At 39.8% G+C, this 14,626-nt stretch overlaps 1 protein-coding gene across 3 annotated transcripts in view; it reads left to right on the top strand.

Annotated features, from left to right (window-relative positions):
* Nucleotides 1–518: 518 nt before the first annotated feature.
* Nucleotides 519–14,626, top strand: part of LOC126971761 (phospholipid-transporting ATPase IF) — a 42,406-nt gene continuing 28,298 nt past the window's right edge. For 2 of the 3 annotated variants that reach the window (XM_050818153.1, XM_050818155.1), the window contains exons 1-2: nucleotides 519–665; nucleotides 9,551–9,746. In XM_050818153.1, the coding sequence (XP_050674110.1) occupies nucleotides 573–665; nucleotides 9,551–9,746 (289 nt within the window). In that variant the 5' untranslated portion in view covers nucleotides 519–572. The remainder of the gene's footprint in view (nucleotides 666–9,550; nucleotides 9,747–14,626) is intronic. The other variant, XM_050818154.1, reaches the window with a different exon arrangement.

The following is a 14,626-nucleotide window of genomic DNA, read 5'->3' as shown; positions in this document are numbered from 1 at the left end:
TTATAAAATTCATAACCGCTACCTGTCGGTTTCTAGACATAACTTTACATAATATACAAATTAATCGATGCAGCGATAAGATGTTTTACAAAATTCTAAAAATATTTAGAAGTTGTCTTCCAAGTAATTTACGGAACCCTCGCTATTACATTTAGAATTCCTACCGAATTAATTCTAATGATAATTTAGTTTTAATGCAGCTTACAATAGGTATACTTTGCATGTATTCACGTCAACCGTTTTTAAAATTTGAAATATCTTTTACGTGAGTCCATATTATTTCATTTGCCGTTTGTGTAAGAGTGTCTACAATATGGTTAAATCAAGTTAAATGTAGTAGTATATATATATAAGACACATAACAAAAGTAATAATGGTCAATTTGATAGTTCAGGAAACTTGTTATCCGCTAAAATCAATTGAGATAAGTAAATTTCGTAAAAACCAAAAGGTCTAGGTAATCTGATACGTGTCTGATATCATTCAGTATTGATAAGATAGGTTTAGTTGGAGTTAAACTGTCGTATTTGCCGGCTTTATTGACGATCGAAATGTGCTTTGTGTTGTGAATTATGAAGGACAGTGGGGTATCGGTGGTTAATTTTCTGGAGAGGTTGCGGGAATGTGTCGTATCATGCTGCCAGTTGGTTTTCTGTTTTTGCCGAGTAAGTTTACGCTATATTTTTAATAGATCTATGCACTTTTCGAGGACTCGCCCTTGATATTGCCATTGTAAATGTCATTTTATTAGCAATCCGATCATTGAATCTGTTTTTGTTCACTATTTCACTGGTATTTTATTTGTGGAGGAAATCAGTTTCTTTTTCTTTCCAAATCCTTATAAAATGTTCTATTTGTCATGTCAAAGTAGGTAGGTAGTTAAATTAGCTTCAGAGATTAGCTGAAACAACCAGACCAAGTAAACATACATTATTTATATACATAGATATTATAAAATGATAGGACACTCATAGCTTTTCAGGAAAGTAATCATAGGCAATCCATTTTTCATGCTCTGTGAGTTAAGCGTCACGTCGAATTTCGTTATATAGAAGATTCATTCTGTTACCCGAAATATACCTGTGTAACTAGTAGATTCTTGGATTAATGTTGAAATACCATTAATTTCCATATTATATAGACACTCCTATCAATCTAATTCGATACGAGTTTTAGGGATTGATATTGAAATACTCACGGACTAAATCATTGTACAGTTCCGTAAGTAAATCCAAGCTTGCCTGGCAAATGTGGCTGTGTTTTATTATTCCTCCAACTAATTCAATGCTATGATCATTTCACGTCACGACTTCAATTTTCGTCAATCGGTCTCAGATAAAAATCAGTACTTGAGTGATAGTTGCATTTCGATCAAATAACAAATATTTAATAAAAAAAAATTGCCATATACATTTTATAGTCATCCATTGCTTTCAATTTTACCAATAACGTTAGAACACCACATGGGTATGCTAATATAATAAGGTGTAGTTCAAAAAATTGAGTGCACACACCTAATATAATAATAATTGCAAAAGAGTATGCTTTCGATAATCATTTACCATTTTTATAAAAAGCAGCTGATCACGGTAGGTAGCCATAGATATAGTAACACACCACGGAACTGTCGGATACAAAGAAACGCAAAAAAAGATATTGGCTATTTTATGACCGGACTCGAAGTCGCTTTACTTATCTTGTATAGTTTGCGTGATAATATACGCACGAGCGTGTTAATCGTGATACAACACTAAATACCTATTATTATTGTTTGTGTCAAACGTGAAATAAAAAGTTATAACGTCGGATTGAGAATTTACCCTGATAAAAACTCACCTGCTGCACCTATTATTATTCTATAATACCGTGTGAAATGCGTCACATGACAATCCACGTATTTTACGATATAGGTAATATTGAGTTTCATTTTTTTTTTCCATTTTGCTCTCAGGCTTGGCTAGGGCTAATGATTTGTTCAATTTAGAACCAGTGAAACAGAAAATCGTTGTGGCATCATTTTCACGGATTCAATCAACAATCCTTGTTTGGGGACAAGTATTTATTTCTATTACCCTATCGATAAGACTTCAAGAACAGGCGGAGGTTCTCATTTCAACCTTATTTTCTTGTATGTCTGCTACTTTATAGCAGAGATTTGCTGCTTACGAAACGATTAAAAAAGCTCGTAAGAAGGGAAAATCAGATTGTAGATTAAATCTATGAGAAATTGAGGGAACTTCTAAAAATCACATATTGAATTTGGTGGAAAGGAATACCTGTAACCAAAGCATATAGCTTTGTCGTATTGTCATTGTGTGTAAAATTTAAGTATTGAGTGTCGTAATTGATATATTTAACTGAGCACCAAATTCAATAAGTAGTAAGGAACATTTATGTTTTACTTTTTAGTTGCCTTGTTTTATAGTGCTTAGCTATATGACATCAAATGTCGGTTTTTTTAGTAAAAATGTTTTATGATGCTAAAAACAAGCTAGGGATTTTACTCGGAAGTATTTCATACGCATAATGGATTCCAATCTAAGCATTTGAGTTCACAGATAATTTTTTTGACAAGTGAAGACCACTCACTATAAACAGTCAAAATGACAGCGTACTCTCAAAGCACCAAACACGCTTCACAGGTGGTCGGAAAAGTGCACTGGCGATTTGGGGGGGGGGGGGGGGGGGGGGTTCTATCAGTCATAAAGCATCATTTTTGTGCAAAAAGTATGAAGATTTCAGCCGTAGATCGTGTGAAACCTACCAGCTATTAACTAAACTACCCTGATTCGCCGTCCGACATTCACTATGAGACTGAGGCGGGCGACATAGGCGGTCTGCGATGCAATGGAATAAACATTTATCTGAATAATAGTACATTCATGCGCACGTAGGTCATCCTGCACTCGCTTCGCACGTGCGGGAGCGATCTACTTTGTGCACTTGTATCGTAGACTATTTTTCTTATTAAGTCGCGCAAACTTCAACCACTATAATTATTTTCAAACATTCACGCACGCTCACCACATTCCCGCACGCTCTTATCAACGTGTGGACTTGGGAAAGTGGTACTTTGCGAACGCAAATGCATGCGCTAAATCGAACTTTGCGCACGATAATAGGAAAATATATTTTTAAATTAATATAATCGATATTATCTAAATCTGAATAAGATAGGCCGTGCGTTTAGTTAAGTTTAGTTTATATATAAATTGTCAAAGTCATATTTAAAGTAATTTATTTAATGCTGACGGTTTAAAGTTATGATTTGGAGTCAACTTTGTTATTTTGGCTGGCAGTGAACTTTCCGAATTTCATAAGAGCCGAAAATTGGCCCTCGTCTAGCCCAAATGCGAACCCCTTGGATTTAAATTATGGCCAGTTTTAGAAATCATGGCCTGCTCTAAACGACGTTCCGACATCGAGTCGCTTAAAAATCTCAGTCAGTGAAAGCAGTGATAAAATCTCTTATACAGTGCATTAAAACAAAGATTCGTGGGCAGACAAAGCCAAAGGAAGTCATAACATATCAGTTTTATTAAGACTGAATTATGTCATAAAAAATACTAAACATTTTTATTTGAACCAGAACTTTTTGCCAGACCAGGTAGATATTGTATACGGAAAGTAAGGTGCAATCACAACTTCTTTTTAAAATATACTTGTGCGTAGCCGGGACAGTTCGCTAGTATAAAATATATAATGTATATTATATTTCTAAAATATTTATGAAGTGCAGCACAAGGTGGCATCAACTTTACCGACAACTGCTAGTCAGATGGCATGTGTCTCACGGTGCTGTATTATGATGGCATTCAGCCTAACATTGGCGTATATACAGTGCATTCAGTACGATGCTAATTCGGATTTATATCTTAATAAATCACGCTTAGTTGGAACTTATGAGGGTAACTTGCTTATTATATGCACTATTATTATGGAGAGTAGAGGCAAGGTATATGAAATCATCGACATCTGTGTATATGAAAAAGTGTCCGTCAAAATGCATTAAATTAGGGTGGCGGCACAGTAACATCAGGGTAAATCTAAAAACTAAACACTCTAGGTGCATGTTTCCCTGTAATAATTCTTTAAGGTTATATTTACTACATTATTTTTTACAACGTAAATTGTTGAAATTTTCAATAATTAACTACTAAAGTAGTTACAATTGCTACATTCACCATACTTCATACCATACCCTGTGCCCACACCAGCGCTATTGTGGAAGCTTTTTAAACTGTTATTTACAACATAAGCTTGGACACTATTTCAACTTTTCTCCCATATGAGATGATTCTCCTTGCCTCTACCCTCCATAACTATTATTTATAATAATCTGACAGACCAGACTTCTGATATGATAGACCGCTCTTCAAATTTCTAATATACCTCGTAGTAGAGGTATCATCCCATCAAAGTGACTATTATTATATTTATATTATGATACTTAATGTTCTGCTTAGTATAGTGTTAGATGTGCCTACAAAATATAATTAGATCTATTTCATTTAACGAGTCGTTGTAACTTCTGCAAGATCTAGTAATGTAGCTATTGGCCCGATAGTTACACCTCGCCATGGGAGTATCCAAAAAGGGTAGGGTGCCGGAGTGGAAAGGAATTCGCCACTAGTCTAACCCTTGTAAGTGGCTCTGGGCAGTCGAACTTACTGTTCGTTATGCTGCAGAAATACGCAAAATCTAGTTGGAGCGCAGCGGGAACCAATCCTTAATCTCTGGTTATACATATTACATTTGCGAAAACTTGTCTGAAGGCATGAAAATGTGGATATATTAATCTTTTTAAAATTTATTTCTGGCCCGTCTTGTTTTTGGTCATAATATTCAATACAAAAGAAAAAACATAATATAACAAAAGCGTTAGATATGGAGCTTCATTGATTTTGTTCACCCTCTGAACCGCATTAGTAGGTAGGTACCTAAAGGATATTCATACAGCTGAGCACTATAATTCTGCCCGCATATTTGTACTAGGTAAATAACATTCGCCCCAATTTTTATGTAAATATAAAAAAAAAAATTAATAAGTAATTAGTAATTATGTAAAGGACACGGATTTAAATAAAATTGGCATTAATTAGAGATTTGATGTCATTTTATTGATTTATGGATTTCTCTGTACAATTGGCCATGTACGGAAGGATTAGATAAAATTATTATCGGTATCAATTTTAAAGCAGATAGACACGGTTATCTTATATGTCAAAAATGAACACAGTTGTAAAATAGCACTACCATTTTATAAATATTTATATCATGCCACTACACGCAGTAGATAAACCAACCTTACCTTCTTGTATCTACTGTGCAAGGTGATAATATGTTTCTTACTTTGAATAAATTTAGTTACGTAGCTACCAATGTGGTTTTGGTTCGAATTAGGAATAAGGTCGGCAACGCTCTTATGATTTCTCTTGTGTTAAAAGAGAGTCTGGGACTCGGTGATCACTTACGAGATCACTTAAGAGTTCCTTGCGCCGCTTCTTCTCTTTCAGAGCACCATTTGTTTCCGAAGCGGTAGTAGTTTCTAGTACATTTGTAATGACATCAAAAAGAATTCTAAAGGAATTAATTTTGAGAAAATTATTGCCTTTTATGGTATCAAATAGTGGCGAATGGCCTTGAGGAATAGAGCGGAGCTACGTTACCTCTTTTGCATAAGATCGCAATAGTTTTAATTCAGAATTAGTAGCATTTTTAATTTATTACAAACAGAATATAATTTACTTTACAAAGCTAACAAAAATATGTCATGTTAAATAGTATTGGTGTACAATTAATAAATTTTAATACAATTTTTATCTAGATCGAATGATTAACATGGCTCAAACTGTAATAGTAAGGGGTATTTTGGTTATTTTTTTTCGCTAAAATGTTTGATTTAAATTTATCTGAGGATCGCGTTTAAACTGTATCGATCGTCGTTTTATATTTTCTTAATTCGGTCATTGGACATATTATTTAAATTAAGTGTTTCAATTAGAAATTCAAGTAATGGTAGATTGTTAATTTAAAACAATTTTAAGTAATATAGAATTTACAAATGCCATACTAATCATTATAAATTAATCATTGGTGATCACTTAACACCAGGTATGCTCGTTTGTTCTCCTTTTCTATTGAGTCACTTGGGCTTTCCTTAATTATTAATTATTATGTATTCAATTACTTGTTTTTTTTTTTCTTTATGGAATAGGAGGACAAACGAGCGTACGGGTCACCTGGTGTTAAGTGATCACCGCCGCCCACATTCTCTTGCAACACCAGAGGAAGCCGGCCTTTAAGGAAGGTGTACGCGCTTTTTTTGAAGGTACCCATATCGTATCGTCCCGGAAACACCGCACAAGGAAGCTCATTCCACAGCTTTGTAGTACGTGGAAGAAAGCTCCTTGAAAACCACACTGTGGAGGACCGCCACACATCCAGATGGTGGGGATGTTATCCTCATTTGTGGCGTGTCGTGCGAAGGTGGAATTCGGCGGCAGAAATCAGGTTGAACAGCTCTTCGGAACACTCCCCGTGATAAATGCGGTAAAAGACACACAATGAAGCGACGTCTCTACGCAACGCCAAGTGATCCAGCCGTTCACAGAGCACTGGGTCCCCGACAATTCGAGCTGCTCTGCGTTGCACGCGGTCAAATGGATCGAGCTTTTACTGGGGTGCGCCAGACCAGAGATGACAACAATACTCCACGTGTAACCGGACCTGCTTTTGTAGAGCGATAGAATATGGGCCGGCTTGAAGTATTGGCGTGCTCTGTTGATGACGCCCAGCTTCTTCGAAGCCAATTTGGCTTTGCCCTCCAGATGGTCACGGAATTGGCAATCGCTCGAGATTTCGAGACCCAGTATTCCGATACTAGGCGAGGCTTTAAGGGAAGTGCTATCGAAGAGCGGTGATACGACAAATGGGGTTTTTTTTGTGGTAAACGCGCAAACTTGAGTCTTCTGGGGGTCAAATTGGACAAGGTTCAATTTACCCCATTCCGCGACCTTCTCGAGAGAGGACTCGATAGAAGACACAAGTTCCTCCCGGCACTGGTCGACGTTTTCCCGAGAGAGACCTGCATGGCCCGTGTATACGGCATCGCCAGTGATGTCGTCTGCATAGCAATGTAAGTTGGAGGTGTCCAACATATCATTGATATGCAGAAGAAACAGCGTGGGTGATAGCATACAGCCTTGGGGCACTCCAGCGTTCACGGGCTTGGGATTCGAGCAAAAACCGTTGACAACGACTTGTATGCTGCGCCCAGTGAGGAAGCTGGAGGTCCACTTGTACAAGCTCCCGGGAAGCCCATAACTTCGACAAGTGCCATACACGATCAAAGGCCTTCGCTATATCCAGGCTAACTGCTAGGCCTTCCCCCTTGCTTTCAATAGCCGCCGCCCATCTATGTGTTAGGTATACCAGAAGATCACCTGCCGACCAACCATGGCGAAAGCCGTATTGTCGGTCGTTGATCAACTGGTGATCCTCTAGGTATACCAGAAGTTGGCGGCTAATTATGCTCTCCATGATTTTGGAGAGCAGGGAGGTTATAGCAATAGGCCTGTAGTTTGCCGGATCCGAACTGTCTCCTTTGTTTTGGATCGGATGGACAAGGGCTGACTTCCATGAGTCAGGGTCTACGCCTTTGGAATAAGAGTGCCAGAATAAACGCGTTAGCACCGGCGTCAACTCAGGGGCTCACGTTCTAAGCATGATTGGAGAAATGCCATCCGGCCCGCTCGACTTCCTGACGTCCAACGAAAACAGAGCTCGCCTAACAGTTTTCTGTCTGAACTGTACTTCAGGCATAGAGCTCTGACACCGCGGGATGGTCGGCGGTGTTATTCCGTTGTCGTCAAGAGTCGAGTTGGAGACGAAAAGAGCGCACAGGAGATCGGCTTTCTCTTTTGCCGTATGGGCCAGGGTGTCATTCCTCATGTGCAACGGCGGCATGGACGGCTGGTTGAAGTTACCGAGAGCAGCTTTCGACAACGACCAGAACTTGCGTGTTCCGGTCGGGTAACTGGAAAGCTGCTCGCCGATTTTGACGACGTGCTTTGACTTCGCACGGGCGATTTTCCGCTTAAAAAACCTGGAGGCACGGTTATATTTCCTCTTAAGAACTTTGCAGTTCGGATCCTTTGTGCCCAGCGCCGCAACACAAGTTCGATACGCCTGTTTTTTGCAGTCAGATGCTGCTTTAACTGACGCATCGAACCAGGGCTGTGATCTGCCACCGGTACTACAGAGCTTGGTATAAAAATATCCATGCCCTGCAGTATCACATCGGCTACTGCAACGGCGCAGGCACTAGGATCATCCGAAGGGAAACAAACCGTACCCCAAGGGTAGGATGCAAAAAAGGTACCTAAGTGCCGTTAAGAAAATTTATTGATTCAGGCGTTTAGTGTGCTTTAAACATACCAACATAATTATTATCATATTATTGCAATCAAATATTTTTAATATCTAGAAATGCTTACAAAATATTTAATGCTTATCATCGGCTTACTTGTTCATAAATACTTAGTCTTGTATTATTGTTTAAAAAGTAACTTTTTCATTATTTCAAAAAGGAACAAATCCCCTTGATACATGATATTAATAGTTTATGAGTATTCCTACCCGATGAGGAAACCTAAAGCCAATATTAAATTATTTGTGTTTCGATTAAGCAATAATTGCATTGGTAACACGTGTTTGTTTCTGAGAAAGTATCGATCAGGGAACCAACGACATTGAAGATATTTACGTCACAGTATTATATTATTTATAAAGGAATAAGATTTTTCATTAAATTTTTATTCATTCATGTTAATATGAATGAAAGAATAAAATGTTTATTAACAACGAAAAGAAGCCACATAGAAGATTACAGAAAACAAATTAAAAATACAAAAATTTTTACAAGAGAAAAATCAAAATATGTTGGTGTGGTCTACGTAATAATGATGCCTTTTTATGGGAATTAACTTTTTAATTAATTCTCATATTATTCTCTTCCACAATTAAGGAGATTTTTGAAACGATAACTTCTTTAGCGGCGTTGAGCACTTTTCTTAGGATGGGTATAAAATGATAAACTCGTGTGTCCAGGTCCACGACCTGGTCGAAAATTCGTAAGACAGCCGTTGAAATTATGGATATATACTTCTAACTAATTATACTCCGGCTATTTCAACCTATTTTATCATACAGTCATTGGACCAGTGGTTGAATTGCGAAGGGAAAACACTGCGAGGTCGAGGGATCAAATCTCAGGCGTGAAATATTTTTACAGTTTAATTATTTGATTTTTAGCTTTACCATTAGCGAAGACTCTCCCTAAGTATTATTATTAATTTGCAATTGAAATTCACGATGAAGTTCAACTCCTGTAATTGTATCATAACTACATCAATACAATAATTTTTACAAATTTACTAATAGGCATACCATTTTCTACATTTTCACAAAATTCTATGTCAATTAAAGCGAATAAATTATATTTTGCGTTAAGCTGTGGGGTCTATTAAATGGTGTTTGTCTCCAACAGTCGAACAGAGTGTCAGCGGCCGCTGGCACTCGTCTCGTCGAAGTGGGCGTGGTCGACGAAAGCAAACGTAAACACAACAAGATCAAAACCTCCAAATACACCCTGCTCATGTTCCTGCCCAAGAATCTGATGGAGCAGTTCCGAAGAGTCGTTAACTTCTACTTCTTAATCGTCACTGTTATTGCTATATTTATTGGTAAGTCTATAATTATGTTATTAATGGCATTGGTGGTCACCTGGGTGAACAAGATCTGCTATGTGTAAAAGCTCAGAAATAAACCACTTTTTTCAAGAAATAGGGCTCAACCCTGTGCAGGGTACAGGAAGTCTCGTTTCGCAACCCACCACCTCCACTATAACGATGGGCTTTTGTTATAAGACGGCTTTCTTCGAGTATAAGTGCCATCCCCTTCCATGTAAAGATTACGAAGCTGGCTCCACCTTTTTTAGACTTAGACTTTTATCCTCTCTAGCTTTTTCATCTCAACTCTAATACCCGGAGTATAAACTTGTATTGTTTTATATCACTGGTATATGTTTACTAACGTCAGGGAAGATATCTGTCTCGCCGTTTGAGTATCTTTGCACTACGCTTAACCGTTCTCTGGCTCCTGACAACTGACATGATCTGCATTCTCAATTCTACCCTTAGCAGTGAAGTGAAACCGAACGGCACCTTGAGCACATCCAAATGACGCACATAGATCCCCACAACAACGATTTTGTTGCCAGGCTATTTTAACCCTACCGCCGAATGGTTGAATACACGTACAGAATTCACCCGGAGAGATCTATTCGTTTCATCGCCTTAACATCTGATTTAACACAGCTGGTTACTGCGCCAACACGAAACCCAGTTGGACGATCATACACTGTTGTGGATCTTCTGTTAACCTCACATCGGGATAATTACATTCTCTGGATCTGCCGTTGGAGTGGTATATCTACTGCCTGATTCAAAGTTGTAGAGCCGACGCTCCTGGAGGAGGATCAGTTGATTAGGGATTGTCACCACGATTTCCGTCAGTGTCGCTCAGTTGGTAATCTTTTGGTATATCTCACTCACAAATGGGTGGTAGCAATTGATTTGATCGGAGAGTAGTGAGCGGTTAAGCTGGAAACGGGGACTTTCCAAAAAAAAAAAATATAGCTTTTTGCTTATCGGTACATATGGTTAATGGTCAAGAATCAACGGCAATAAGAATAGGAGAATCATGTGCAACTGTGTTGCCGCATGTATCACCAGCAGCTGAATTACGTTGGTGTGTAGCACTCCTCTCCACAACTGCGCATTTTGTATGAAACGTTTTGCTTCGCACAGCTACGTTGAGAATCATGTGCCGGCTGCAGTATTTCCAAACCGTTTCGACTCATTTCTTAAGGTTGTGTCTTTTATTTTAGTTCGTTATATAATAGTCTTTTATCTTGTCAGATTTTTTAAATATTTTTATGATTCACTTCATTGATGTTTGAGAGACTTTGTTTTTATATTATGAGTGATGATGATTTAGCAAGGGCCTAGATTAGGCAGCTGCATGCCAACACTGGAAGCACGCCTTCTATGTTACCTTAGTTAATATCTCTTAGCTTAGATTATATCTTAGTTTTATCCTACCTCCTACCCACCTTACAAGCATTAGAATTAATGAAACATTCTTGTACTTGTTTTCAATGACGACAACTTTGATTTTGACATTGCCCTGTGCTTCCCCGAGGCGTAAAAATAATAGGGGAATCCCAAGCCCAAGGTGTCGTAAGAGGCGACTACGGGCTTTTTATAAGTGGGAGAGTCACGCTGCCGTCTTGTGACTTCAGCACAATCGGACCAGACTCGTCCGGGTTACGTACCACACCCGCACAGAATACCGGCGTGAAGTAGCCGGCGGCCTTGTGTTTCCTTGTGGAGACGCAGATATCTCGACCTAGCGATAAGAAATATGTAACATACCCCGGGTACAAAATTGAGCATAATTTTTTGCCTCATAATTTATGATATGTGTATACGTATATGTATACGTTAGGATTAGAAGGATGTCTGCTGTCGCCGTCTCGGCAAATTTGAGGGTAGGGAACTGTCTACTCTCTGGCTCCACGTAGATTAAGAGGACCGCGTCCGCATCTATGCGTGTGTCTATAGGTGCCACAGTGGTAACGCACAAACCGATCATCTCATGAGCTACGTTCAAGCGGCAATTGACGACGTGCTTGCACAGATACCCTCCGCTGAAATCGTAGTCTTCGGTGATTTCAACGGGCACAATGCCGAATGGCTTGGATCACGTAAGTACGTACAAGATCCAAGGCGTATGGTTTGTCCCAATTGATTGAGTTACCAACGCAGCTCCCGGATGTGGACAGCCACACGCCGTCCTTATTGGATCTTCTGATGACTACACATCCTGATAGTTACCAAGAAGACAGATCAATGCCCCGCTTGGAACGTCCGACCATTGCCTGGTCAGGAGTGTAGTGCCTATCCATCGCCGACGTCGCAGACCACCAGTGACCTGCCGCGTTTGGCACTACAAGTCAGCAGATTGGGATAGGATGCATTCCTTTTTTGCATCCTACCCTTGGGGCTAGGTTTGTTTCCCTTCGGATGATCCCAGTGCCTTCGCCGTTGCAGTAGCCGATGTGATACTGCAGGGCATGGATATTTTTATACCAAGCTCTGTAGTACCGATCGGTGGCAGATCACAGCCCTGGTTCGATGCGTCAGTCAAAGCAGCATCTGACTACAAAAAATAGGCGTATCAAACTTGGGTTGCGGCGCTGGGCTCAAAGGATCCGAACTGCAAAGTTCTAAAGAGGAAATATAACCGTGCCTCCAGATTCTTTATGTGGCAAATCGCCCAGGCGAAATCAAAGCACGTTGTCAAAATCGGCGAGCCGCTTTCCAGTTACCCGCCTGGAACACGCAAGTTCTGGTCGTTGTCGAAAGCTGCTCTTGGTAACTTCAACCAACCGTCCCTGCCGCCGTTGCCCATGAGGAATGACACCCTGGCTCATACGGCAAAAGAGAAAGCCGATCTACTGTGCGCTCTTTTCGCCTCCAACTCGAGTCTTGACGACAACGGAAAAACACCGTCGACCATCCCGCGGTGTCAGAGCTCAATGCCTGAAGTAGAGTTCAGACAGAAAACTGTTCGGCGAGCTCTGTTTTCGCTGGACGTCAGGAAGTCGAGCGGGCCGGATGGCATTTCTCCAATCGTGCTTAGAACGTGTGCTCCTGAGTTGACGCCGGTGCTAACGCGTTTATTCCGGCACTCTTATTCAAAAAGCGTAGTTCCTGACTCATGGAAGTCAGCCCTTGTCCATGCGATCCAAAAAAAAGGAGACAGTTCGGATCCGGCAAACTAACAGGCCTATTGCTATTACCTCCCTACTCCAAAAAATCATGGAGAGCATAATTAACCGCCAGCTCTCGGTATACCTAGAGGGTCACCAGTAGATCAACGACGACAGTACGGCTTTCGCCATGGTCGGTCAGCAGGTGATCTTCTGGTACACCTAACACATAGATGGGCGGCGGATATTGAAACTTATCTATCGAGTCCTCTCTTGAGAAGGTCGCGGAATGGTGTAAATTGAACCTTGTCCAATTTAACCCCCAGAAGACTCAAGTTTGCGCGTTTACCACTAAAAAATCCCCATTTGTCCTATCACCGCTCTTCGACAACTCTTCCCTTAAAGCCTCACTTAGTATCGGAATACTGGGTCTCGAAATCTCGAGCGATTGCCAATTCCATGGTCATCTGGAGGGCAAAGCCTAATTGGCTTCGAAGAAGCTGGTCGTCATTAATAGAGCAATACTTCAAGCCGGCCCACATTCTAGCGCTCTACAAAGCGCAGGTGTGGCCACACATGGAGTATTACTGTCATCTCAGGTCTGGCGCACCCCAGTATCAGCTCGATCCATTTGATCGTGTGCAACGTAGAGCAGCTCGAATTGTCGGGGACCCAGTGCTCTGCGAATGGCTGGATCACTTGGAGTTGCGTAGAGATGACGTTTCATTGTATGTCTTCTACCGCATTTATCACGGAGAGTGTTCCGAAGAGCTGTTTAACCTGATTCCTGCCACCGAATTCTACCTTCGCACGACACGCCATAAGTTAGGATATCATCCCCACCATCTGGAGGTGTAGCGGTCATCCACAGTGCGGTTGTCAAGGAGCTTCCACGTACTACAAAGCTGTGGAATGAGCTTCCTTATTCTGTGTGTCTGGGACGATACGACATGGGTACCTTCAAAAAAAGCGCATACACCATCCTTAAAGGCTGGCAACGCTCCTGTGTTTCCTCTGGTGTTCACTTAACACTACGTGACCCGTACGCTCGATTGTCCTCCTATTCCATAAAAAAAGCATTATGGGGGTTTGCCAGTTGCCACGTTGGTTTAATTTATAACAGTCATTTAAGCCTAAACTTATAGTATAGGGCGTGTGCAATATGAGCTGTACCTACATTATTACATTATCTCATTAACTCGTATATCAATAATTAGAGTGGTCATACATACCATTCTATTCTTCATTTCAGGTAGTAAGGGTCTATAATTCAGAATATATTTATTGATTTTAGAATAACAAATAATGCAATTGTGAGAATATCTGAAATGCTTTGGAATCACAAAAGGTAAATATAAACAGCAAATATTCAGTATAATTTAATTAAAAATACAAAATCAAATAAAGGAGTGGATAAATAATCGCATTGCAAACATAATTAGACCGATAGCCATTATCTTAGCACACCTATCGCTACAAGGAAATATATCATATCCGCTTTTAGCAAAAGGTTAATACCTAGACATCAGTAATTTTAAATCATAATAAATTAACTTTAAGCCAAGGTATAACAATGCTACGAAACATGACTTTAGATGTGATAAAGAAATGCTACTTTTGTCAGAATAACATTTTGTCTAGTGATAAAGCATTATTATAGAACATGCAAATTAGATGAACAGCTAATGGTAACTGATTAATTAGCCTTACAACACCAGACGCCTTTATTACTTACGTAGTTTTTAATCTTCCCAAGTGCAGATCTGGAAACAATGCGAAACGCAGTGG

This window comes from Leptidea sinapis, chromosome 24, assembly GCF_905404315.1.
Source record: "Leptidea sinapis chromosome 24, ilLepSina1.1, whole genome shotgun sequence".
In the NCBI taxonomy this organism is placed as follows: Eukaryota; Metazoa; Arthropoda; class Insecta; order Lepidoptera; family Pieridae; genus Leptidea; species Leptidea sinapis.
Note: the sequence above shows the minus strand (reverse complement) of the source record. Positions and strands in the feature narration are given on the sequence as shown.